A 27,268-nucleotide genomic window follows, 5' to 3' on the forward strand; every position below is an offset into this window, starting at 1 on the left:
ATTCCACAAATTGCCTACAAATGCAAACATAAGTAACTCCAAGTAAAAAATATAATTGCAACTGGCCCCAAGTGGGTGGATTTTTTAAATTAAACTTTCTGGGAAACCTGGTTGTAACGAGTTCCATCAGCATTTTCTTATCATCAACCAAAATAAATCTTCCTTCCATCTGAAGTGATAAAATTAGTTTTGTTTCTGACAATTTCCTTTCATTGAATTGCAAGCAATACCTAACTCTACAAACATATTTAGGCGGTTCTAAAAAAAAGTTATTAATGCTTCTCTCGCCACAACGCTGCATATGGAGAACTTCTAACAATTTTAGGTTTTACTCGTGCTTGCTTCCAGAACAGTATCTGCTGTTTCTTAGCTGGTTTCACGTTCGTGGCCTGAGCATTAAGAATCTTGGAAAAACTAAAGCCATCAAGTGAAAAATGGTCCAATAACTCGGATCATACCCTGCACAAATGAAGATGCTAATAATTGAAGGTAGACACAAAATGCTGGAGGAACTCAGGGGGACAGGCAGCATCTCTGGAGAGAAGGAATAGGTGACGTTTCGACCCATTACCATCACCAGGTAACCCTGACCATCAACATCCATGTAGTCATTGCCAGAAACTCATCTGGACCAGACACAAATAACATGGCTACAACAGCAGTTTAAAGCCTTGGTGTTGTGCAGTGAGTCACTCACCTTACATCCAAAAATATTTCCATCATCTACAAACCAGGAGCACTGTCCACTTGCTTGGATAGGTACAACAACTGTGCAGCCATGTACAAATCTAATTCAATTTTCAAATTCACAGACGACAGCACCATTGTGGGCTGGTTATCAAATAATGATGAGAAAGAGTACAGGAATGAGATCGAGAACCTCGTGTCTTGGTGTCGAGACAATAACTTTTCTCTCCTCAAGACAAAAGAGATAGTTATCGACTTCAAGAAGCGAAGTCGTATACCCCAGTCATGTACACATACCACAGTTTGCATTGATGGTGCCAAAGTAGGTATGGTTGAAAAATTCAAATTCCTAGGTGAATATCACCAACATATTCCTCCTGGAATATCTCCTGGGCCACCCATATTGAAGCAACGACCAAGAAAGCACAGCAACACCTCTATTTCCTTAGAAGGCTTAGGAAGTTTGGCATGACCCCAACAACTCTCACCAACTTGTACAGATGTGCCATAGAAACCATTTTATCAGGATGCATCACAGCTTGGTTTGGGACCAGCTCCATCCAAGACCGCAAGAAATTGCAGCGAATTGTGGACGCAGCCCAGACCATCACACAAACCAACCGCCTTTCCATTGACTCCATTTATACCTCATGCTGCCTGGGCAAGACCAGCAGCATAATCAAGGATGAGTTGCACCCTGGCCATTCCCTCTTCCCCCCTCTCCCATCGGGCAAAAGATGTATAGAAGTGTGGAAACGCACACCTTTAGATTCAGGGACAGTTTCTTCCCAGCTGCTATCAGGCTACTGCAACTGGAGAACAGTCCTGAACTACTATCTACCTGATTGGTGACCCACGGACTGTCTTTGATCAGACTTTACTGGCTTTACCTTGCACTAAGCACTATTCCCTTAAATGCAAAAAATTGTCCCTAGTGTGTGTAGGATAGTGTTAATGTGCGGGGATCGCTGGGCGGTGCGGACTTGGTGGGCCGAAAAGGCCTGTTTCCGCGCTGTATCTGAAATATGAAAATATGAAAAATATGTATCTATACACTGTAAATGGGTCGATTGTAATTAAGTATTGTCTTTCTGCTAACTGGATAGCATGCAACAAAAGCTTTTCACTCTACCTCAGTACAGGTGACAATGAACTAAACGGAATTGAGCTTCAACAACACGTGAACATTTTAAAATCATGCAGACCAAAGCATTCCACCAGAACAGTACCTCATACACTAGCCAAAAATTAAATAGTGTAAATTCTCCACTCACGCACAACTGAACCAGTGTCCTAGATTGGACGGTTTCTAGCAGGGAGCGTGGTCGGCTGTCACTGCACATGCCCCATTTAACACAGTGGGCACCATCTACAAAATCTCTGCAAATCTCAGCTAGGCTTCTATGAAAGCCTTCCCAAATCCACAAACTCAACCACTAGGAAGGACAGGAGGTGCACAGAATGCCAAATGCTCCCCTCCATGTTACTCATCCTCCTGACTATATTATTATCCCTTCATTGCACAAAGGTGGATGTTTAGTCTTTTCCCCAAGATAGGGGTGTCTAAAATTAGAGAGTATATGTTTAATGCGAGAAGTAAAAGATTTTAAAAAGGACCCAAGGAGGGTGGTGGGATTGTGGAACAAGCTGCCAGAGGAGACATAAGGAACTACAGATGCTTGAATCTTGAGCAAAATACAAAGTGCTGGAGGAACTCAAGGCAGCATAATTGGAGGGAATGGATAGGCGATGTTTCAGGTTGGGACCCTTCTTCAGACTGCTTGTGGGGGGAGGGATAAAAAAGCTGGACGAGAAGAGGAGCAGGACAAAGCATGGCAGGTAATAGGTTGATATAGGCGAGGGGAGCTTTTGATAGGCAGTTGGTGGACAAAGGCTAGAGAAGAAACGACAGAAGGTGTGAGACGAAAGGATTGAAGCACAGCAAATTGTTAATCTAGAGGTAGGAGAGGGTGCAAATAGGTCTAAATCCCGCTGGGGCTTGGGGGAAGAAGGCAAAAGGGGAGAGTTTTGTAGTTATCTAAAATGGAGAATTCAAAGTTCACACCATTGGGTTGTACGCTACCAAAGCAGATTGTTGGGTGTTGTTCCTCCAGTTTGCGTGTGGCCTCACTCTGCTAATGGAGTGGATGTGCTCAGCTTTGGCCACTCTGCTACAGGAAAGATACCATTAAGCTGGAAAGAGTGGAGAGAAGATTTAGAGGGTGTTTCCAGGACACGAGGGCCTCAGTTATAGAGTGGTTGGACAGGCTTCATTCCTTAGAGGACTGGAAGCCAAGAGGTGATCTCATCAAGGGGTATGAAATCATGAGAGGCAGAGATAGGGTGAATGCACAAAACTTTTTAACCTGGTTTGGGGAATCAAATAACCAGAAGATATAGGTGTAAGGTGAGAATTTAATATGAACCTGATGCACAACTTACAGAGTGTGGTGGATATATGGAATGAGTTGCCAGAGGAGGTAACTGAGGCAGGTACAATAACATTTGAGAGACACTTGGACAGACAATGAATAGGAAAGGTTAAATGGTATCAAGTCAAGTCAAGTCAAGTCAATTTTATTTGTATAGCACATTTAAAAACAACCCACGTTGACCAAAGTGCTGTACATCTGATTAGGTACTAAGGAAAAAAATGAAACATACAGTAGCACGCAAACAGGACCTAACTTCAGTGGAACTTCTTGGCGGCGTGGACGAGTCAGGCCGAAGGGATTGTATCTGTGCTACATTATTTTAAGACCCCATGTGAACTCCCCGAGCCTGTCAACGGATCGAGACTCTTCGTCTGAAGAAGTATAAGAAAATAACTGCAGATGCTGGTACAAATCGATTTATTCACAAAATGCTGGAGTAACTCAGCAGGTCAGGCAGCATCTCGGGAGAGAAGGAATGGGTGACGTTCAGTCTGAAGAAGGGTCTCGACCCGAAACGTCACCCATTCCTTCTCTCCCGAGATGCTGCCTGACCTGCTGAGTTACTCCAGCATTTTGTGAATAGTCTGAAGAAGTATCTCGAACCGAAACGTCACCCACTCCTTCTCGACAGAGATGCTGCCTGACTCCAGCAGTTTGTGTCTATCCTCGGTTTAAACCAGCATCTGCAGATCCTTCCGACACATCTCTGGAGCGAGGGAACGAGTGACGTTTCGGGTCGAGACCCTTCTTCATACTATTGTCAACCGCGGTATCTTTTACCTTCTGACAGAAGGGGCCGGCCAGAGTGGTCCTGAACGTTGTCTGCGGGCGGGAAGGAGGGCACCGGAGTGGCCCAGCCTAATTTGCTCAGGCACGGCTGGGCTTGCAGCAGCAGCAGCGTCGCCACCCCTACCGCCGCCACCACCACCACCGGCGGCGGCCGGGCTGCTCCGACCTCCGCAAATGCAGCAGGCCCCGTCTCCTAGGAGCCGGCAGCGCGGGCCAATGGGGGAGGGCGCGAGCGCGCACGTGAGCGGCGGTTGGTGCGCGCGGTCGGTCGGTCGGACGGACGGGCGCTCAGAACGAGCGCTGCTTCGCACACTGTCGGACGCAGTGCCTTCGTCTCACTGCGCGCTTTCACCCCCTTGCCGCTTGAATGAATCCACCCCATCGCAACCCCGCGCCCAATTGATTCGGGTAAGTTCTCCTTCTGGCCGCGATCGCGTCTCCTTATTTTTACTGCTAATTCTTACCCATCCCTCGCGTGGAGCTATCCGGCGTGGTGCTAAATAGTGAGCTGCTTGCTCGAGGCGAGTGGGGGCATGCGCAGTGACAGCCGGCCGCGCTTCCTGCCAGAAACCATCCGATGTAGGACACAGGTTCAGCTGTGTGTGAGTGGAGAATTTACACATTTCTCGACCTCTTTAAACCACGATTGGCGAACTTTAGTTCAGTTGGAGTTCGAGTTATGTTGGAGGTGTCCTTAGGGTGTATGTGTGCCATGGTTTGGATGTCATCTGTGTCCCAGGCTTGGTTGCTTTGTGCATTTTTCTCTAAGAACTGTTGACCTTTGATGATTAAAGTGTTGTATTTACCAAGGTGCTCGCAAGGTTCAAATCTGCGATGTTGCTTCCGTCTTAAGCTCGTGGCATCTGGGTGCATTTATTTTTAAAAGGAAGCTTGCAGCTCATCGTGCGGCTTTTGTTCTGGGCCGAAGTTATTCAGTGCAGATGCAATGATATTGAAGCATACAATAAATGTGAGCAGTTGGGCAAGGTGAATACTGAGGATAATGATAGAAAATTGGTGTTTGGTGAGGCATTGGGTAAGCAGGGCAAGGTGAAGGCATGTAAATGTCACTCGCTCTCCTCCTTCCCCTCCCCCATTGAACAAATGTTAATTTACATTGTATTACCGTGAGCGTAGGTTTGGTGAGTGATCCTGGTGTCCAGGTTTGTGTGCGTTTTTTTGCCACCACGTTGCAAACAAACATACATCAGGGAAAGCTACGGTGCGCTTTAAAGCCCACCATTGCCCACTCGTTACCCCATACTACCGGAGGCGGGGAGAGGAAAGATTACATTCGTCAATTTCTTTTGTGTATAAAATTCTGATTACATTTCTTGCACATTTCGTCCTAGAAGTTGGCAAAGGTGAAATTCGTGCTCGATTTCTGGTGTCCACTGTTCTACTATTTAACAGCTGAAGTTGCATTGTTTGATATGATCACAAATTTTAATACAATAGAACGACTGTCAATGAAGAATTTGCCATTTTTGGGGGGGGGGGGGAATCATCTAACGCTTTTAGATTTTGGCTTTGTCTTTGGACAGATTTCCTTATTTCGCTTTTCTTGTCCCTTTCCATTGTGCGGCAAGAATAATCATTGTAAGTGAATACAAATAATTTATCACCTCCCCCCCCCCCCATGATTTAAGGGTTTAATCGGGTAGAATTATCTCATTCATTTCTGTGGCTTAACAGGATCTTTAATCTGCACACTGCAAAACCGGTCTACCTTGTGAATTAGTGGAATTATCCAATTAAGCCAAGTATTCTTTATAAATGAGTTTCTGTGTAGTACTAAGTAGTTGTTTTAATGAAAATTGCATTACATTTGGAGAGTGCATCACAGTGAAGAGTAAGTGGAAGATTTTTGTGTCAAAGCAGGGTGCACACCAGTGACTCCAGTTTTTCATGTGTAAAACTTGCATAATCTGTCGGGGACCTTGTGAAGATTACGTAGAGCGTGGTGGAGTTGAAGTGTCTTCACATTGAACAGTCACTTTTTATAACTGCAGTAGGTTCAGATCACTTTCTACTTTTATTATTTAGTGCATCAAAAGCAATGCCACGTACAAATATTACACTCTGGATTTATTTCACAATATAATTCTTATATTTAAAAACAATTAGCCTTTTATGATTTGAAATCTATGTATTTTAGAAGGATAAACGTAAAAAAATTATTGCATATTGGAACTCTTATCTGGATAGAAGCTGCTTCAGGTTTTGTTTGGTATTTCATTTAAAACATTTTTTACATGTTTATGTTTGTTGAAACCTTTGCAGTAAATATATTCAGTGAACAATGAATTACCACGGAATGCATTGTGAAAAGATTGAATTATGTTCTACTTCAGGAATTATTTTGAGCTGGACCACAAATTTAGGCATTGCACTTATTTCTTAGGATATGGATTTTCTGTGAAAAACTAAACAATTTCTTAAAGGATGGTGTCTTTCAATATTCAATCGTGTGCACCGTTCAGTTAGGACCATGCTGAAATCATGTGTTCTGTTTTGAGAAATGCATACTTTTATTTCTTATTCAAGAGAATTCTTATTATTGAGATTGAAACAATTTCTATTTTATGTACTCCATCATTATTAATCCTTTCCAAAACCAGGTGTAAATACAATTGCTGCAGTAATGGAGTTCTCTCGACCCAGTGACGTCTCAAGCCCAATCTCAGAAGAATATATTCTTCCAACCTTGCAGTGTGACATTTTTCCATTTCCTGCTTGGTATTCCCACGATCTTCTATGTGAGATTAGTAGTTGAGTGGCGTGGACTAATGTATTTTTGGAGCTGGATTGAGAATGTTGAAGTTCACTTCGAGTAGAATCAGCATTTGCAGTAATTAATTTTAATGCAATGGCCTGCAAAAGTCATATGTTATACAATGACAAAGTCTTCCTAATTGGAAAACAGCATCAATAAAAATAAGGAATTCTAACAATCTTTACAAATGATCTATAACAAATGTCCTGTCAGAATTTGGAAATGTTGCTGTTTTCAACAGACTGATTTAATTTCTCTTCCACTTAAGTATTGGTGAACGAGGAACAGAAGATTGGTTTTATGGTAGAAAGGAACTGCAGGTGCTGGTTTAAACCGAAGATAGACACAAAATGCTGGAGTAACTCAGCAGGACAGGCAGCATCTCCAGACAGAAGGAAACGGTGACTTTTCAGGTCGAGACCTTTCTTCAATCCGAAGAAGGGTCTTGAGCCAAAATGTCACATTCCTTCTCTACAGAGATGCTGCCTGTCCCACTGAGTTCGTCAAGCATTTTGTATCTGTGATGAACTGAATGTGCAGCTTATCTCATCTTGGAATAAAAGGGGGTTTAAGCTAATCAAGAGCATTTCATTCAGTGTAGGAAAGAACTGCAGATGCTGGTTTAAATCGAAGGTAGACACAAAATGCTGGAGTAACTCAGCGGGACAGGCAGCATCTCTGGATGGATGGAATGGGTGACGTTTTGTGTCGAGACCCTTCTTCAGCATTTCATTCAGTACCTGGGATGCACTGCCATAGGTGGGCATGGGGCAGACTGGCAGTCTCATTAGTATTGAATTAATGAGGACCTTGAACAATCATCCTGGTCAACATAGAGTCATGAATCAAAAGTGGTTGCAAAGTGATAAAGGTTGGCTGTCAACAGTTGTCACGCTGAAGCTCATCCTGTTCTTGAAATTCAGCATATATTTTTGAGTTACTGGTGCAAAATAACTTATTTCTGAAATGAATTTGATCTTGTGTTTCAAAGGAAAATAGAACAAAGCCTGAACACATTAAAAAAATATATATTTTAGCCTGTGATGGAAAATATGTTAGCTTGTGATAGAAAAGAATATGCTGACAGGGTTGGAGGAAGGATGGCTCAAATGGAGCAAAACATTCTGTGCATATCATATTGACATAATGAACTGTTGCTGTGCTGTGTATTCTATGGTTTATTTTGTGCAAATTAAATGCTGTATTTGCTTCTCCCAATGATGGGGATATTTCTTTTTGTGCTTCATGTAAATAGCATGGTTTCCTCTTTGCATTTGATTTATCATCTTGTCCTTGGCAATGTATTTCTAACTAAATAAATAAGAAAGGAGGGCAATAGTACTTGGAATTAAACAGGAGATGACTATAAGAATGAAATATCAAGTAAAGCTTCATGGTATGATTCTGGCCTGCATTAATGAAGGTCATAAATTTGATTCTTGGGTCAGTTGAGTTGACAGTGCAAGAGATGCAGTTTTCCTTGGTTTCCAAAGCTATATTTTTCCAATATCTGTGGTGATTCTGGATCCCTTAAAAGACTTCATTTCTACTTTTGACTGCTGTAACTGAGCAATTTCATAGTGCCTTGTCACATGTGACAATAAAGTATTCCATTCCATTCCAACTATTGATCTTAAATATATTTCCCATTCAATATGAAATAATCTAAATTTTAATTGAAGATGTAATGATCTTGCATTATTGTTTGAATCTTATTGAATATATTATCAGATATTTATTCTGTAGTTTATATGGTTAGTGCCATATCCTGGATGTCACCAGCTCTGCCTCCTTGAACTACTGCACTGTGAAAAAGAAGCCCTCAAAATGTGGTGTGTTAGGGAATGCAAAAAAATCTGATTAAGCAGCAATGAAGTATAACAATTCGTGGTTACATACGAATGTTAGGTGATTTAAAAGTGATGCAGTTTGCCACATGCTGCCATCTCCATGGAAAGAAATTCAGGAGTTTGGAAGATGTTGTTAAGTTGTGTATATCCTGTCAATGGAATTTACCTGAGCTGTGGTAAACTACTCATCTGGTCTATGATGAAAAGTTAATCAATACTGGAAAAAATAAAGATTTTCATCTTCTATTCCTCTCCCACCTCAGACGATGGCCACTAGACTGTATCGTACTGCACAACAGTTAAGCTCTGTACTAACTCTGTATCTTTGCTATTATGAATACATCCTACTTTTGCCTTTGTAATTTTTGCCAGATTCTTTCCTTGCTCTGACAGAATCTCAAATTTATGTCTATTAATCATGTCTATTCTCCAGTTAGCTATTTTATCCTCCCCATTACTACATTTAAGAGGTGTTTAGACAGGTGCTTAAATTGACAAGATGTAAAAGGAAAGCATCCTAATCTGGGCGAATGGGATTTGTTTAGATGGTCAAAAAGTCAGTATGGATGTTGTGGACCTGAAATCAATTTCATGCACTACAACACTATGATTATCATTTATCACTACACTTTGCATAAATGTGAACACTTCAAGACATTGAATGTTTTATCCCACACCACCTACACTCATCACACAAACTTACTTTCATTGCTTCCTAAATACAAATAACCTCTGATGTAAATATTTTTCCTTTTACGCTTTAAGTCTCAGGATACGCATTTTCATCCCCGCATCTCTACAACCAAGAGTAACACCCCCTAAATTTCTTCCATGCTATTACATCTCTAGTTACAGACTTACTGGTGACTGTTTTTTACTGATGATCAAAGACCAATAATCTCTTTTCCCCTTGCTTCTGTTTTATTTATACATTTCTGGTGTAAAAATGCAGTGTAGAAAATGTAAAAGTGAATCTTATTTGAAATAATGCTTGCAGAGAGTTCTCTGCATGGAGGCACTACATACGAGATGCTCTAATTTTTGTAGTAAGAAGCTAAACTTTTTAAAATGAGAAAATTCTCCCCCCCCTCATTGGCTGCCACTACCGTCACGCTGGCGGGTCCCTCCCCTCCCCCCTCCTTCCCTTCCCTCCTTCCCCTCCCCCCTCTCCTTCCCCTCCCTCCCCTCAACCCCCCTTATCCTCCCTCCCTAGGAGATAGATTTAAACTTAAAAATGTGGATAACTTTAAAATATAACACCGATTTCAATGAAACTTCTTCCATTAGCACCAAAGGGACGATGGTGAGTAAGGTGGGCCTAAAATTGTCGGGTTATCGTGTACCGTTTTGGTTGTAGTTCAGGAACATACAAACGAGAGTTTTAATATATAGATATAGATGTGGTTCAAAGTTCCTTTATTTCTTTGCACTTTTCAGAATCATAAAAATTGTATATTTACTTGCCTGGTTTTCTCATCCCAAATACATTATATCTGCTTTGTGCATTGAATTCCAATTTCCAACTTAGCCTTGCAATTTATTGATATCTTTCTGTGAATTAGTGTAGTATAGAAGTACAGCATAGAAACTGGCTCTTCAGCCCACCGAGTCTGCCCCGACAAGCAATCCCTGTACACTAGCACTATCCTACCCACTAGGAACAATTTACAATTTATATCAAAGCCAATTAACCTACAAACCTCTACGTCTTTGGAGTATGGGAGGAAACCAGAGAACCTGGGGAAAACCCACACCGTACACACGCCTTTCGGACAGCACCCGGGTCACTGGCTCTGTAAGGCAGCAGCTCTACGCTGCGCCTCCATGATTTACAGCTTTCTTCCTCATGATCAACTGTCCTGCCAGATTGTAAATCGACTGAATGCTTCTTAATTGCAGGCCTTGCAAATAAGTCCAAATCAGTAAAATATATAGCTCGAAAAGCAAGGTCTTGGTACTGAACCATGTGGAATACCACCAAAATACCACCAAATAGCTTTCCAGTCTAAAAACTTGGCTCCTCCCAAAAGAGACTCTTTTACCTCATGAATCCCATAGTTTTGTTTTCTTGATTTAATTTGCCATGTGAACTTTGGCACTACCTTGCTAATAACTGTGTGTTTTAAATGAAACGTACTGCTCTGATAGATCCTTGTTATTTCCTCCACCAGTTCACATGCTAGTTCGATATAACCTTCCCTTGAATTTGTGCTGACTATGTTTGATTAATCTGTGCAAACATAATTTTATCCTCAAATTTGTGCTGACTATGTTAGATTAATCTGTGCAAACATAATTTTATTCTCAAATTTGTTTCAATAATACCATTGATTTTCTGTCATTGGACCATTTGACCTGTAACTACTCTCCTCTCTTTTTTTAAACAATGATACTGCATCAACAACTCTGCAATCCCTTGGCACCACAAATGCAACCAAAGAAGATGCTAAATGATGCTGATGAAATTATCAACCTTGCCTGTCTTGGTGGTCTGTGATATGTATTGTATATCATATCTCCTTTTTCAACACTTTTTCTCCTTAGTTGCAATATATTTTGGTTTCTTCTCCCACTTCCCTATCCCACTCCTGTTATGATGATTGGTCAAATCTTACCTTTATCACATGCCTCGCTTTCCTTCGTCACCATTTTTATATTTTTATAAATCAAGATTTTCCCCACCATTGTTTTTAAGTGCCATTTTACTTTACCAATATTATCCAACGTTGACATCGCAGTTTCCATACTTTGTTTTGTTTTTGTTCATATTGAACTGATATCTTGTAAGAAACAAACAGAAAATACCAGATGAATCTGGCAGGTCTAGTAACATTGGTGAGGAGAGTGATGGAGTTGATATTTGAGGTCAAGAACCTTGATATTCACTTTGTTTCTGTCCCCATTCATGCTGTTTGACTGCTGATTGGTTCTAGAATGTTAGTTTCAGACATCCAACCAGTGCAGTTAACTAGTATTTTTTTTTGCCTTTGCTCTTCTCTGTTTGCTCAACAAAAGGGTGGGTTGGGTACAGAAGTCTAGATTTGAGAGGCACACCCTTTATCTTAACACAAAACATATTCTTTAAGTTGATTCAAGAGTTGTTGACAGAACTCGTTTCTGAAAGCTATTTGGTTTCCTTTGTTTTCATTAGGATATTAGTATTTAGTTTATTTAAAAGCCATGAATAAAGAATGGAAGACTCTTTTTCCATGCACCAACAATCTAAGCTTTTTACTTGTCAGAATTAGAGTCATACAGCACGGAAACTGGCCTTTGGCCCAGCCTGTTCATGCCAACTAAGGTGCTCCATCCACACTAGTCCCACCTGCCCATATCCCTTTAAACATTTCCTATCATATGTCCATTGTTTATTAGTTAATTTTGTTTGCAATTATTTATGCTAAAACGATTTCTAATCTTGCTTTCCTGAATTTGGGAATTTAGAAGGATGGTACTAAAAGTCTAGTTAGTAATAATATCACTTCATAAAGTTCTATTTTAGGGAGCCTTGGGATTGGACAATAGATAGATTCTTGATTAGTATAGGTGTCGGGGGTTATGGGGAGAAGGCAGGAGAATGGGGTTTGGGAGAGATAGAACAGCCCAATGGCTGAGTAGATTTGATGGCCCAAATGGCCTAATTCTGCTCCTATCACTTATGAACATGAATAATAGATGTTTAAATTCCATAAAATTACTTTATACTTTGTATAGTTTGATTCTACAATGAAATTAGATCTTTGGCAAATTACTTTGTTTTTCCTCCTTGAGAGCTCTAAAATAGTACAATTCCACAGGTTGCTATGCTTCCCATTAAGTTAGACTGCAACCAAGATGCATTTTATTCACAATTGCTTTGTATATTGAGGAAAATTTGCCTCCATACCAAATGAGAAATGATTTTTTATATATTTGGGTTAAAAAGAGCAAAGAGGTTATTGGGTCAGTAAATGTTCAAAAAGTAGGTGAATGGTTATAAAGAAATGGCAGATTGTGCCAGGCACTTTTACCAAGTCATTCACCATGGTTTGAATGGAGAGTTGTGCATTCATATTTGCGGGTGATATTAATTTATCATTCACTTGTAAGGTGTGTAGATGGCAATAGGAGGTTAAATGTGGGGAAGTGTTGACATTCATATTGGATCTATGGACAACTAATTAAAATTAATTTGTTAATATGGAATATGTGTTGTCATACACACAACACTAAAAGCCAAGTATTTGCTGTATATTAGCCATGATGTAGTTGAATGCCAAAAAAAACTCAAAGCTGAATTACCTTATCCAGTGTGCATGTTTCTATGCTGGTGTCTTAATTTTAAGTTATTAATGTCTGTTGAGAGAGCAGGTTGTTTTTCATGTATAGTTCTAGCTATGTAATAGTAAAGTACGCCATTTAGTCACTAAAAGTAATGTAGAAAAAAACAATATGGTTGATTCCAGTTGTTTGAGAAAGGAGTTATGAGATTTGGCTTTGAACTTACATCTTCCAACGAGAGCAGATGCTTACTGGGACAGAGGAGGTGAAAGAGCACTGGTTTAGATTTGTGACAGTAGATTTGTGGTTGTGTCAAGGAAGATATATCCTTTTACTGAGATTAACAACTGGAATTGATTTCCAGAGAGCAATATAGAGGTCAGGATACAGAAACAGACTGGATGCTTTTATAAGATTTATGGTAGGATTAGCTTTCTGAAAGGAAGAGAAGCATCACCTAAAGATCCTCCTTTTGCTTGAATCTATCCTTGTGTTTGATTTTGATGTCTAGAGCAACATTATCACACCATAATCTGTGCTCCATTTATTTTCTCTTTTGCATTACCTGATGTACCCGTGTATGGCAAGACTTGCCTGGATATCACAGGAAACAACGTGGGGGTTAGGGATATTGTTATTTTCTATACCAGAAAATGACCCTGGCCCTGGATTGTGCCAAGGCTGTCAGATATAAATGCTAATACGCTGTCCCAGTTTCAATCTTGTGTGTTGTTACTGGAGTATCCCCGCTGTCTTTCCTTTCATATATTGGGCTGCTATTAATTCAGACTTGGTATTTACATTTTACGGAACAGCAAGATATTTAAACTCTCGTACTTCTTTAATCTCTAAAGATGTTGAGAAATAGGAGCAGGAGTAAATCACACAGCTCATGATTGACCTGATCTTGAACACTGTCTTGCTGTACCCCATAACCCCTGACATCCCTTTGGTCCAGAAATCTGTCCATCTCAGTCTTCAATATATTCAATGATTTAGCCAAAGTGTATTTAATTTTGGGAGTTCTAAAGAGTCATGACCTTATCAGAAATGTTGTTCCTTGAGAAAGGTTCTAAAGATTAATTTCCTTATGAGAAATGAACTTGCTCTGCAATTTAAGACTTACCTGTTTAATTATTTCTCCAGTTCTGATAAAGAGTCCTTGATCCGAAATGGTGACTCCTTGACCTGAAATGCCAACTCTGATTCTCTACCTTCTGATGCTGCTTGACCTGCTGAGTGCTTCAAGAAATGATTCATTTCCAGTTGGCAACAGAGGTAGACTGGTGAAGAATATGACAATAGACAATAGGAGTAGGCCATTTGGCCCTTCGAGCTAGCACCACCATTCAATGTAATCATGGCTGATCATTCACAATCAGTACCCCGTTCCTGCCCCCTCCCCATACCCCCTGACTCCGCTATCATTAAGAGCTCTATCTAACTCTCTCTTGAAAGCATCCAGAGAATTGGCCTCCACTGCCTTCTGAGGCAGAGAATTCCACAGATTTACAACTCTCCGAGTGAAAAAGTTTTTCCTCATCTCCGTTCCAAGTTGCCTACCCCTTATTCTTAAACTGTGGCCCCTGGTTCTGGACTCCCCCAACGTTGGGAACATGTTTCCTGCCTCCTGTTGTTTCAGGAATGCCCAATACAAGCCTGACAAACAGTCCCTCATCTTCCCTTTGGACCTTGTAACGTTTTGGCTCTCAGGACTTCATATTGAGTGTAGTAATTTCAGGTAATCACACACATGCACACAATTTAAGATGTGTTGTATTTTATCTTTTCAAGTTCTGATGAAGGATCCTTGAACTACTACATCAAATCTCCCCTTTGGTGTAGCAGTATCTGCAGTGTATTGCCCATTTGTTCTTGCTCTCTACTTTCTATTAGCTCATCTTCAATACTAATGATACCCCCAATATCATGAGCATTATCTTTTGCAGTAGGTTTATGTGCCACCTTATAGAAGGCGCTTTGCAAACCCAAATATGCTACATCAGTTTCCCTTAATCCTTCCTGCTCACTACATCCTCAAAGAACTCATTACAAATTGTAGGCGGAACGGTGGCGCAGCGGTAGAGATGCTGCCTTGCAGCGCTTGCAGCACCGCAGACCCGGGTTCGATCCTGATTACGGGTGCTGTCTGTACGGAGTTTGTATGTTCTCCCCTTGACCTTGTCGGTTTTCTCTGAGACCTTTGGTTTCCTCCCACACTCCAAAGGCGTCCAGGTATGTATGTAGGTAAATTAGCTTGGTAAATGTAAAAATTGTCCCCAGTGTGTGTAGGGTAGTGTTAAAATGCGGGATCACTGGTCGGTGCAGACTCGGTGGGCTGTTTCCGCGCTGTATCTCTAAACTAAATTAAACAATTCAAACCCAGTTTTGTTTTTATGCTGACTCTATTGCATTCTGATTTTCTAAATGTCCAGCAGCTACTTTCTTAATGGATTTCAGCTCTTCCTCAAATATAGATGTTAGTCTGACTGGCATATAATTTCCTGTTTCCCTCTCCTTCCTTTCTTGAATCGGAGTGTTACATTTACAGTTTGTAATCCTTTGGAAACCTTCTATATCAATGCATGATCTGTCTCTGTACATACTTATCTTAAAACCCCAGAATGCCAGGCTATATTACTGGGCAGTTTTAGATTTCATTACTTTTTTCTCTCTTGAGTAATAATGGCTTGTTCCTCCCCTTTGCTCCCTGATTATTTTTTCCTTTGTGATTAGGAGACGTTTAGTGTCTCATACCATGAAAACAGTTGCGACCTATTTGTTCAAATGATAATTAGATTTTAGATCTGATCTGTCAAGAATTCAGGTGTTTAAAGGCGATGCCAGAAAGAGGATTGGATGCAAGGAGTGTTTTAAAAATATCCTTGTATTTGAGCAATGTTTTTTTTTTTTAGCTGCTGGTATATTAGAGAATCATGACCCAAAATGAAACTCTGGAATCATCGTTTATCATGACTGTTGCTGGTAAACTTTTCTATTGTTCAGTTTTTCTGGATTTCTGGAAGTTTTTACACACATACATATGCTTGCAGGCATGGAATTTGCACCACTCAGCAAAATATTTGGCCCTACAGATCCATGTTGGCATTGATGCCTCAAGTGAGTCTCATCTCATTCTTCATGTTCTAACTATTTGTTCAATGCCCTCTGGAACATATGTTAATATAAGTCCAGATTGCAACCTATCCATTTTCTTTTGTATTGACTATATTGGGCAAACAGTAATTTTCTCTTAGTAACCACGGCACGGTAGCGCAGCGGTAGAGTTGCTGCTTTACAGCGAATGCAGCGCCGGAGACTCAGGTTCGATCCTGACCACGGGTGCTGCACTGTAAGGAGTTTGTACGTTCTCCCCGTGACCTGCGTGGGCTTTCTCCGAGATCTTCGGTTTCCTCCCACACTCCAAAGACGTACAGGTATGTAGGTTAATTGGCTGGGTAAATGTAAAAATTGTCCCTAGTGGGTGTAGGATAGTGTTAATGTACGGGGATCACTGGGCGGCATGGACTTGGAGGGCCGAAAAGGCCTGTTTCCGGCTGTATATATATGATGATATGATATGATATAATGAGCGAACATGAGCTATTGTCTGACTCTTGCCAGAAAGTCTATACATCACATCCATACTCTTCCCCACCCAGTGTCTTAAATGGAACCAGACTATTCGCATTCTTAGTTTCTCATTGAATAATGAGAAATGTTGCTATACATGCAGATGCACGAAGAAAAAAAACATTTGTAATAAATACATTTAGTCTCGTTATTCCAGTATTAAAAATGTACTTGCGCCTGCAGATAAAAATAAAGCCTGTGGAATTTGGGTGTGGTAATTTAGTTGTACAGCAAATGGAGTTAGTATCTAGCAAGTATACTTAAGAACAGTCAGTGGAGGGTGCTGAAAATGTGGTGTGTTTGTTTTTTTTAACACTTTGTGAAGGAAATTAACAGGTTGTGCAGGGCTGGTTGTTGGGGACAGGATTTCAAGAAAATGGTAGAAGGCCAAAGGAGTCTGTGGAGAGGTAAGTTACAATACAGCCAGCCTCTATTTGCATATTTTCAGATGATGTAATCAAGGGACAGCAGCAAATGAAGTAGAGGAGGGCCTAACATTTATGTTAGACTCCAAGAAAATCAGAAGAAGGGTCCCAACATGAAATGTTGCCTGTTCATTCTGTCCACAGATGATGCCTGACCCACTGCGTTCCTCCAGAATTTTGTGTTTTAATGTAGTAAAGCCTAGATTTGCAGAAGCACCACAAAGAGAGACCTCGTGCTGATGACTGAAAGTTTTATGAAAGTAATACATTTTAAAGCTTTTTGACACGTGAAAGGGAGGGAATTTGAAATAAGGCTATTGACAGCTTAAGGTCTGGGGTCTCAGTGGTAGTATTTTCGAATTCTGGGCTAATCAAGAAGCCAGAATTGGAGGAGTACAAATATCTTGGTGGGTTAGGGTGGACTGCCAAACAATGAAATTAAGTTAAGTGCAGCGTGCGATACAAATAGGTGACAGGTATTTGAAGAATGTGTTGTGCCCAACTATGATAAAGGTGAAATGTAATGAAGGGCGCAATGGTGACAAGTGTGTTTTCTATTGTACAACAGAGATTATATATTCCTATGGAGTGTAGTTTCATGGTGGGTTGGTCTCTTAATTTGTTAGATTTGGGCACTATCTTATATAACTTCATGATGTTTGTTCAGCTGTTAGGTATAATTGGAAGATTACTCCCTCCCACTATACAAATGTTCATGTGAAAAGCCCAAACTAATTGTGTTTTTGAGAATCAGTATCTTGAGGCTTATGAATCCCACTTTGTTGTCTGTCATCTTAATTTGCAAAGCTGTGCTCCATTTATATCTTTTGCAGATTTGGTATAATTATTAGTGATCATTTTATGCATTTTTTGCATAATTGAACATAAAAGTCGCCAGTTACATAGCAACTGCTGTTAATAAACAATACTAATTCTGTTTCAAATGTAGTTAAAACAGTAAATGTTGGATATGTGTAGCAATTCAAGCAACATCTGTGGAGGAAGAGGGCATTTTATCAGACTTCACCTGATGCAGATGTATGCTGTTTTATTAGATATTGCTTGGAGATTGAGGATATACTTTTAGTCACTGTATAGCAAGTGGTCGCTGTCAAGAGACTTCCCTTTTTCAAAATAAAGTAAATTTGCAGGTTTATTATTCATTCATGCAAATGTTTAACTAAAATTGCCTGTGTTTTAATTGGTATAAAAAAAGGGTAGTCGTTTTTCTAGCATTCCTACTGAAGTAGTTATCTGAAACTAGCTCAATGCTGCAAGGGATTTTCAAATTTCCCAACTCTGCACTACCAATCTTGCATGATTTGAAAATTGTAATCATTTGTGCCAAATTAACATGTGATTTGATTCACTTTTTCCATTTAACATAATAGTTAGAAATATACTTTTTTTGTCAATACAATAACACGTTTTAAAAACAGAAAGATTTGTTTGTTGAAGACCTCATAATGGGTCAACTAGAAGGCTGTGGGATAGAAATTAATTTGTAATTCTAGTTCATTGATTGAGGTTGGTTTTTATCCCAAGAGCAGTTAGTTTATGGCATTTTGCCACTGATATAACAGTATAACAGTATAACATAACAGTATAACGGAGCTTTATTTGGGAGGGGGAAATAATTTTGCAATTGAAATGTTGAACACATATTACTAGTTTGACTGCTTGAAGGTACAAGTACTTTTTGTGTATTATCACTCAAATTATTTAAGGATGAAAAGAACATTGAAAAGAATGCTGCATGATCTCTGTTTTTTGTACCAAAACTCTGTTTTTTGTTCTGGAGAGAAGTGCAGGATTTGTGTGTTCAACAGATTCCAATGAAATTTAGAGACATTTAGAATAGCAAACAAATCATCTGAATTAACAGGTTAATGTGTGGTGGGAAAAAAACATGTATTGAATTGACAGGCTGAGAGACTGAAATAAATTAATTGTCCCGTTGCTCTTGCACAGGAATAAAACTAAACATAACAGAATGCAAAGTTTGGAGGAACTCAGCAGGTCAGACAACATCTGGGGAGGGAATGGACAAACAACATTTTGGGTCATGACTCTTTTTCAAACTGCTGAATGCTGAAAACACTCAACAAATCAGGCAGATCTGTGCAAAAAGAGAAAGAGTTAATTTTTCAAGACCAGCATTTTTATTTTCCCTTCGACTTGCACAGCCTGACTTACTGGAAACATTGTAGATTTATAAAGTCAAACAGCACAGCAGAAACTAGCCCACTCCAACTGTGTCGACCAGGTCAAGTCATCAAGTACCCATTACGTGCAGTAATCCTACACAATGCTCATCTTCTCCCCCCCTCCCCCCCCAACCCCCCTTCATTCCCATCATCTCTCCCTAGATTCGGCCACTTGCCTACACATGTGGAGCAATTTACATTGGCTAAATAACCCACCAAGCACACATCTTTTGGTTTGTGGGAGGAAACTGGAGCACGTGGAGGAAACCCATACGATCACAGTACAACAAAAAAATTAGGAGCAGGAGTTGGCCACGACCTATCGAGCCCTGCCACTCAATGTGGTCATGGCTGATCTGCCCCAAGCCATAATTCCACTTCTGTGCCAGTTCCCCACAGCCTTGAATTACCTGATTTAAAAAAAACCATTTCTACTTTAAATGCCTTCAAAGATCTAGCTTTTACATCCCCCAGGGTGGGAATTCCAGAGATGTACCATCTTCTGAGAAGATATTCTATCAAACTTTAATTATAAATGGCCAACTTCTTGTAACGGCGGCCCCTAGGGATCTTTTATTTCATGAAGCTTATCCTCATTCTTCTAAACTTGCAGAACCATTTTCTTTAGCTGCTTATGACAGGAGAACGCTCTCAACCCAGGAATTAGCCTTGTGAGAAATCCCTTTTAGACTGCCTCCACTGTGCACAGAGCTCCAGATGCCTCAACAGCAGCCTGTACAATTGTAACAATATTTTCCTGCTTCAAAACCCCATCTCCTTGCATTGGATAAAATGGTATTTCCTTTTCCAATTATTTGCTGCAATTGCTAGTTAATTTATATGTAATTCATAGATAATTTGATTCATTGCACTTTATTCATTTGCAATTTCTCTTCATTTAGATAATAGTCTGCCTATTAATTCCTCTTTCCGAAGTGCATGACCTCGCACTTTCCCACATTAAACTTAATTTGGCAGATTTTCACTCACTCAATCTATCTTTATCTTGTTGCAGGGAACAGATACCCTCAGTGCAATCTGCACTGTTCTATAAACTTGGATATCTTGCATTCTTTTTCCTTTTCCAAGTTCCTAAATATAAATAGTAAATTATTGTGGTCCATGAAGCTTGGAGTGCTACACGAGTTACAACCTTACTGTCTGTAAATAACCCATTTAATCTGGCCTCCCTTCTATGTAATAACAAGTTTTCAATTTATTGCTAATTAACCTCTGTCCATACTTTATCTTATAAACCAGCCTTCTGCATTGCACCTTGTCAAGTGCTTTTTGGAAATCCAAATACATTGCATTTGTAAGTGGTCCTCTATTGTCTCTGCTTGTTTCACTGCATGAAAACAAATCTGTCAAACATGATTCATCTTTCATAAAACCACATTGACTTGCTTTGACCATATTAGGTTTTTCTTCACGAGTAGCTATTTCTTCTTTGATTATACGTTGGCAGTTTGCGACCAACGGACGATAAGTGTTCCTACTCTTGAACAAAGATTTCATGGTGGCACAGCGGTAGAGTTGCTGCCTTACAACGAGTGCAGCACCGGAGACCCGGGTTCGATCCCGACTATATGGAGTTGGTTCGGAGTTTGTACGTCTGTACGGAGTTTGTACGTTCTCCCCGTGACCTGTGTGGGTTTTCTCCGGAGTTCTTTGGTTTCCTCCCACACTCCAAAGACGTACAGGTTTGTAGGTTAATTGGCTTAGTAAATGTAAAAATTGTCCCTAGTGGGTGTAAGATAATGTTAATGTGTGGGAATCGCTGGTCGGCACGGACCTGGTGGGCCGAAGGGCCTGTTTCCGCGCTGTACCTCAAAACTAAACTAAAACTAAAAATTCACATTTGCAGTTTTCCAATCTGTTGGTATCTTCCTGGAAAGTCAACAAATAACTCCACTATCTTTCCAGCCACTTCCTTTGACATCCTCAGCTTCAGTCCATTGAGCCTGCTGACTTGTATGCCTTTAGTCCCATTATTTACTCTGCCATTCATTTTAGGAATGTTCTTCCATGTAATTCGAAAGTAAGCCATCTGTCATCCAAGGAATATTTGCAATGTTCTTTACCACGAACAGTGATGCAAAGTATTTGAATTATCTGCTGTTTTCTTAATTCCTCTATTTTTTGCTTCAGTGGTCCCATAATTAACTGTAGCTACCCTTTTACTTTTTATATTTCTGTTGAAGCTCTTGACATTACTAATGACTCAATTTTCTCCCTCTTATTAGCTTTTTAGATCCCATTACTGGTTCATGAAAAATATTTCATTATGTGGTCAGTCACTATTTATTGTTACTTTTGTTGTAAGTTCTAGTTTTAATTTTTCTTTAAATTTCTTAGCCATTCATGGAATTCCTCTTTCTAATTGCAACTAAGTTTATTCTGAATATTGTGAACTAGTTACTTAAATACCCCTGCCACAGTTCATCCACAAACCTATTCTTCTGCCTATTTATTCTATCAATTCTGGACAATTCTCGCTTCATATCTTTATACTTGCCCTTTTGTAACTTGAGGACACTGCTTTTCAATCTGGAATATTCACTTTCAAACTGGCTTCAGAATTCTACCATAATGTGTTCACCATTCATATTATTTTTATTATTTCATATTTCAGATACAGCGCGGAAACAGGCCTTTTCGGCCCACCAAGTCCGCGCCGCCCAGCGATCCCCGCACATTAACACTATCCCACACACACTAGGGACAATTTTTCATTTACCCAGTCAATTAACCTACATACCTGTACGTCTTTGGAGTGTGGGAGGAAACCGAAGATCTCGGAGAAAACCCATGCAGGTCACGGGGAGAACGTACAAACTCCTTACAGTACAGCACCCGTAGTCAGGATCGAACCTGAGTCTCCGGCGCTGCATTCGCTGTAAAGCAGCAACTCTACCGTTGCGCCACCGTGCTAACCACAAGGTCTCTATTTATCCTACCTCATTACACATGACCAAGTCTAAGATAGCCTATTCCATGGTAAGTTCTGAAACACATTACTCTAAGAAATAATCTCTGACATGTGCCATAAATTGCATTTCCACAGTGCACTTGTCAGTTTTGATTAGTCTATTCAATGTGCAGATGAAAATCAATGCGCAAATTAAAATGAGGGTGGCACAGCGGTAGAGTTGCTGCCATACAGCACCGGAGACCCAGGTTTGATCTTGTCTATGGGTGCGGTCTGCACGGAGTCTGTATGTTCTTCCTGTGACCACGTTGGTTTTCTCTGGGTGCTCTGGTTTCCACCCCATTCCAAAGATGTGCAAGTTTGTAGGTTAATCGACTTCTGTAAAATTGTCCCATCGTGTTCTCTTGTTTACTTCTCTTTTTTTTTGCAGGAAATCTAATTTTCAGGAAAATTTAGAAATGTCGCAACTTCAGTTGAAATGAACAATGTACCCTTGAAGTGTATTGATACCTCGCAGTACATAGATTTTATCTGTATTCTTAACATTATTTGAACATCTATCAAATGAAATGGTGTTCTGTATTTTGATTTTTTGCTGCTTTTATGTGCTATATACACTGTCTTTTGAATAGTGACATTTAATTGCTACTTGTTGGATGTTTTGAATGTGCTCACGAGTCCAAGCTCAACTACTTGTTAGAAGTTTGAGAATACCAATATTCAAAGAACTTTAATAGTGGCATCACATTTTGGCAATAGTCTTGCAACAGTAATGATTCTGTTCCAAACAGTAGCACAATGCTTTGGTTGGCCAGCAGCAAATAATTTGAGACCTCGGCTCAGCCAAGTCAGCTTGGCAAAGTAATGAACTACTTACGCTAAATATTTCGTTATCGTGGATAAATATAGAAATGAGGATGTTACTGGGTGCATTTTCTGCTTTATGCTAGAAACAGTTTCTAAGAATAATACCAACCACAAATAAATTACAGTACTGTCTTTTTGTTGTGAACTAGCTTTATGAAAAAGAAGCCCATTTGATCATAGTAGTTCATGGAGAATTGTGCTATGGGAAAAGTAGTTTTTGAAGAAGTAGAGTGAAAATAGGTTCACATCAGTCTATTGGAACAAAGTTCCCCTTTCTGCATTGTTTTTGACTGCCTGACAGTAACACCACTGAAACACGGAAATAATAATGAAGATTTGATATTATCTTACTGGATGCCAGCCCACAGACAACAGGGTACAAAATCATCACTTTGAAGGAACTTCTCAGTTAGTGAGATTTGAGCATTGTCTGGTAGTTGGGTCGTTACCTGCAGCATAAAATTCCAGAAGACAGGAGGGTGGCTAATATACTGTTATTTAAGAAGAGTAGCTAGAACAAGCCAGGGAGTTACAGGCAGGTGACCCTGATATCATGGTTGGTTGGGAGTGGAGGGGGGGTGGATTCTTATAGACAGGATCTATCAGCATTTTGATAGGCATGGACTGATTATCAATTGTCAGCATGGCTTTGTGCACTGGAAATCGTGTCTCAAAAATCTGTATTTTGAAGAAATTACCAAGAGGACTGATGAGGGCAGGGCAGGGCAGTGGATGTTGTCTATATGGCTAATTGCAAAACCCTGTATGGTAGTTTGGTCTGGGAGGCTGGAACCCAAGGTGAGCTAGTCAAATGGATTCAAAATTGCCTTGGAGAAAGGATAGTTGTTGGGGGCTGTTTTCTGATTGGCACAGTAAATAGTAGAGCCCTGGAGCATGCTGCAGAACAGAGCAAAATGGGATTTCAGGTGAATGGTTGCTTAAAAAGTGGCAGGTTAAATGGGAAATGGTACAGAAGAGATTCACCAGAATGTTACCTGTGCTTGCTGATACAAGTCATATGGAGAGGTTGGATAAGTGTCGTCTGCGCGGGGTGGGGGGGGGGGGGGAGGGGTGCTTGTAGAGGTGTACAAGATCGTGAGGGACATGGATCAGGTAAATGCTCACTTTTTCCTAGATTTGAAGATTCAACAGCAAGAGAGCATGGAGTTAAAGGTGAGAGAGGAATGATTTGAGAGGGATCTCAGGGGCAACTTGTTCCCGCTGAGGGTAGTGCGTATCTGGAATGAGCTGCCAGAGCGAATTATAAAACCGGATACAACTACAACTTTTAGTTTAGGTTTGTTTGGAGATACACTGCAGAAACAGGCCCTTCTGCCCACTGAATCCATGCTGACCAGTGATCCCATACACTAACACTATCCTACACACACTAGGGGCAATTTACAATTTTACCAAGCCAATTAGCCTACAAACCTGTATGTCTTTGGAGTGAGGGAGTAAACCGGAGCACCCAGAATAATCCCACACAGGTCACTGGGAGAATGTACGAACTCCATACAGACAGCACCGTAGTCAGGACTGAACCTGGGGCTCTGGCGCTGTAAGGCAGCAATTCTACCACTGCGACACCTAAAAGACATTCAGACAAATGCGTGGATAGGAAGGATTTATATGGCTATTGGCTTAATGCAAGCAAATGAGATGAGCCCAGTATACCAATTTTGTCAGTGTGGACATGATGGACCAAATGGTCTGTTCAAAGGATATTTTATAGCACTATGACTCTGCTCTATAAACAAGTTTGCATGAATGGAGAACAATAGTGATGTTTAGGATTGGCTGTAATTAATTGTGTTCCTACTGTGTCATGAAGTGGTTTATCCACAATTAATTCCAATTGACCTCAAGGGACATTGGTAGCTTGTATTTTTATTTGCATGGGTCTGCAAATATAAATGGCTTGAAAGGATCTATTTTTACCTTTTGTCACTCAGTCATATCTTTGGGGAGCAGTGCATCATTTAAAAGAAAGGAGATTTAATGTGGTTTTCCAGGTCATAAATGATCTTGTTAAAGAATGATTGAATGGAACCGTTATATATTCAAGAGAGAGTTAGATATAGCTCTTAGGGCTAACCGAATCAAGGGATATGGGGAGAAAGCAGGAACGGGGTACTGATTTTAGATGATCAGCCATGATCATATTGAATGGCTTGAATGGCCCAATGGGCTACTCCTGCACCTATTTTCTATGTTTCTGTGTTGACTTTTCATGCAGCCCAGGGTTACAAACCAGAATTTGTAGTATTGAGATTGGTAACGAAATAAGCTAAATTAATTTATCAGAATGAATGAAGGAATGAATACTTTATTGTCATATGTGACAAGTCACAGTGAAATTCTTTGCTTGCATAGCCAAGGTATGCAATAGTTGCCCATAAAAGGCGCTTACAAAGATACAAATTCCCCCCCCCCGTGCCAGTTCCCCCTTTGTTCTTCCCCCTCCCCCCCCCATCACAGCGGTCACCCCATGCCAGTTCCTCTTTCGTTCCTTCCCTGTTTTCTGTTATCATTCATTAATACATTTGCTGAGAAATTTGAAAAGCGAAAAAAAATATTCAGATGCTGGAAATCTGCAATAAAAACAAAAAAGTGCATGAAATACTCAGGATTTCGTAGAATGTATACAGGATGGGTTCTTAAACCAATATGTAGAGGAACCGACTAGAGGGCAAGCCATCCTAGACTGTGTATTGTGCAATGAGGAAAGATTAATGAGCGATCTTGTGCAAGGCCCCTTGGGCAATGGTGACCATAATATGGTGGAATTCTGCATTAGGATGGAGAGTGACACAGTTAATTTAGAGACTAGAGTCTTGCACTTGAATAAAGGAGACTTTGAAGGTATGAGACAGGAATTGGCTAGGATAGACGGGCAAATTATACTTAAAGGGTTGACAGTGGAGATGCAATGGCGAAGATTTAAAGACCGCATGGATGAACTCCAGGTCATCCCTGTCTGACGAAAAAATAAAACTGGGAAGGCAGCTCAACTGTGTCAAGGATTGTGTGAAATCCAAGGAAGAGGCATGTAAATTGGCCAGAATAAGGGGCAAACCAGAGGACTGGGAGAAATTTAGAACTCAACAGAGGAGGACATAGGACATAAGAGGGGGGAAAAGAGCATGAAAGAAAGCTTGCGGGGAATATAAGTTTCTATAGGTATGTAAAAAGGAAAAGATTCGTGAAGACGAATGTAAGTCCCTTACAGTCAGAGACAGGTGAATTTATAATGGGAAACAAGGAAATGACAGAACGGTTAAACGAGTACTTTGGTTCTGTCTTCACTAAGGAAGACGCAAAACAATCTCCTGGAAATACTTGGGGACTGAGGATCTAGTGGGAGGGGGGAATTGAAGGGAATCCACATTAGTCAGAAAATTGGTAAATTGTTGGGACTGAAGGCAGATAAATCCCCAGGGCCTGATGGTCTGCATCCCAGAGTACTCAAGGAGGTGGCCCTACAAATCGTGGATGCATTGGTGATCATTTTCCAATGTTCTCTTGACTCTGGCTACCATCCACTGCACAAGTACTGATCCAATGTAACTTTTTAAGGAAGGAGGGAGAGAGAAAACTGGGAATTATAGACCAGTTAGCCTTACATCAGTGGTGGGGAAGATGCTGGAGTCAATTATTAAAGATGTTATTGTTGTGCATTTGGAAAGCAGTGATGGGATCGGTCAAAGTCAGCATAGATTTATGAAGGGGAAATCATGCTTGACCAATCTTTTGGGATTTTATGAGGATGTAACAAGTAGAATGGATAAGGGAGAGTCAGTGGCTGTGGTGTATCTGGACTTTCAAAAAGCCTTTTGTAACAAGAGAGTGTGCAAAATTAGAGCACATGGTATTGGGGGTTAGGGTATTGACATAGAGAACTGGTCGGCAGACAGGAAGCAAAGAGTAGGAATTAATGGCAGGCAGTGACTAGTGGGGTGCCGTAAGGCTCGGTGGTGGGACCTCAGTTGTTTACAATATATATTAACAACTTAGACGAGGGAATTAAATGTAACATTTCTAAGTTTGCGGATAGCATAAAGCTGGGTGGCAGTGTGAGCTGTGAGGAGGATGCTGAGGCTGCAGGGTGACTTGGATAGGTTGGGTGAGTGGGCAGAAGCATGGCAGATGCAGTATAATGGGAATAAATGTGAGGTTATCCACTTTGGTGGCAAGAACAGGAAGGCAGATTATTATCTGAGTGGTGTCAGATTAAGAGAAGGGGAGGTACAACGAGACCTGGGTGTGCTTGAAGATCAGTCATTGAAAGTAAGCATGCAGGTACAGCAGGCAGTGAAGAAAGCCTCATTGCGAGAGGATTTGAGTTTAGGAGTAAGGAGGTCCTACTGCAGTTGTACAGGGCCCTGGTGAGACCGCACTTGGAGT

The 27,268-nt window shown here is 40.5% G+C and overlaps 2 protein-coding genes across 5 annotated transcripts in view; one reads left to right on the forward strand and one right to left on the reverse strand.

Moving 5' to 3' along the window:
* The window catches only part of LOC144608261 (uncharacterized), a 30,424-nt gene extending 25,640 nt beyond the window's left edge, over positions 1 to 4,784 (reverse strand). The window contains exons 1-2 of the mRNA XM_078425861.1: positions 4,531 to 4,784; positions 3,903 to 4,223 (exon numbers count right to left, since the gene is read on the reverse strand). Coding sequence (XP_078281987.1) covers positions 3,903 to 4,223; positions 4,531 to 4,784 — 575 coding nt within the window. The remainder of the gene's footprint in view (positions 1 to 3,902; positions 4,224 to 4,530) is intronic.
* The window catches only part of strbp (spermatid perinuclear RNA binding protein), a 145,222-nt gene continuing 122,126 nt past the window's right edge, over positions 4,173 to 27,268 (forward strand). For 3 of the 4 annotated variants that reach the window (XM_078426304.1, XM_078426308.1, XM_078426307.1), the window contains exon 1: positions 4,173 to 4,319. The gene's annotated coding sequence lies outside the window, so the exon portion shown is untranslated. Of the gene's footprint in view, positions 4,320 to 4,427; positions 4,514 to 27,268 lie in introns of those variants that run through there. The other variant, XM_078426305.1, reaches the window with a different exon arrangement.

The sequence above is a fragment of the Rhinoraja longicauda genome, chromosome 31, assembly GCF_053455715.1.
Source record: "Rhinoraja longicauda isolate Sanriku21f chromosome 31, sRhiLon1.1, whole genome shotgun sequence".
Lineage (NCBI taxonomy): Eukaryota > Metazoa > Chordata > Chondrichthyes > Rajiformes > Arhynchobatidae > Rhinoraja > Rhinoraja longicauda.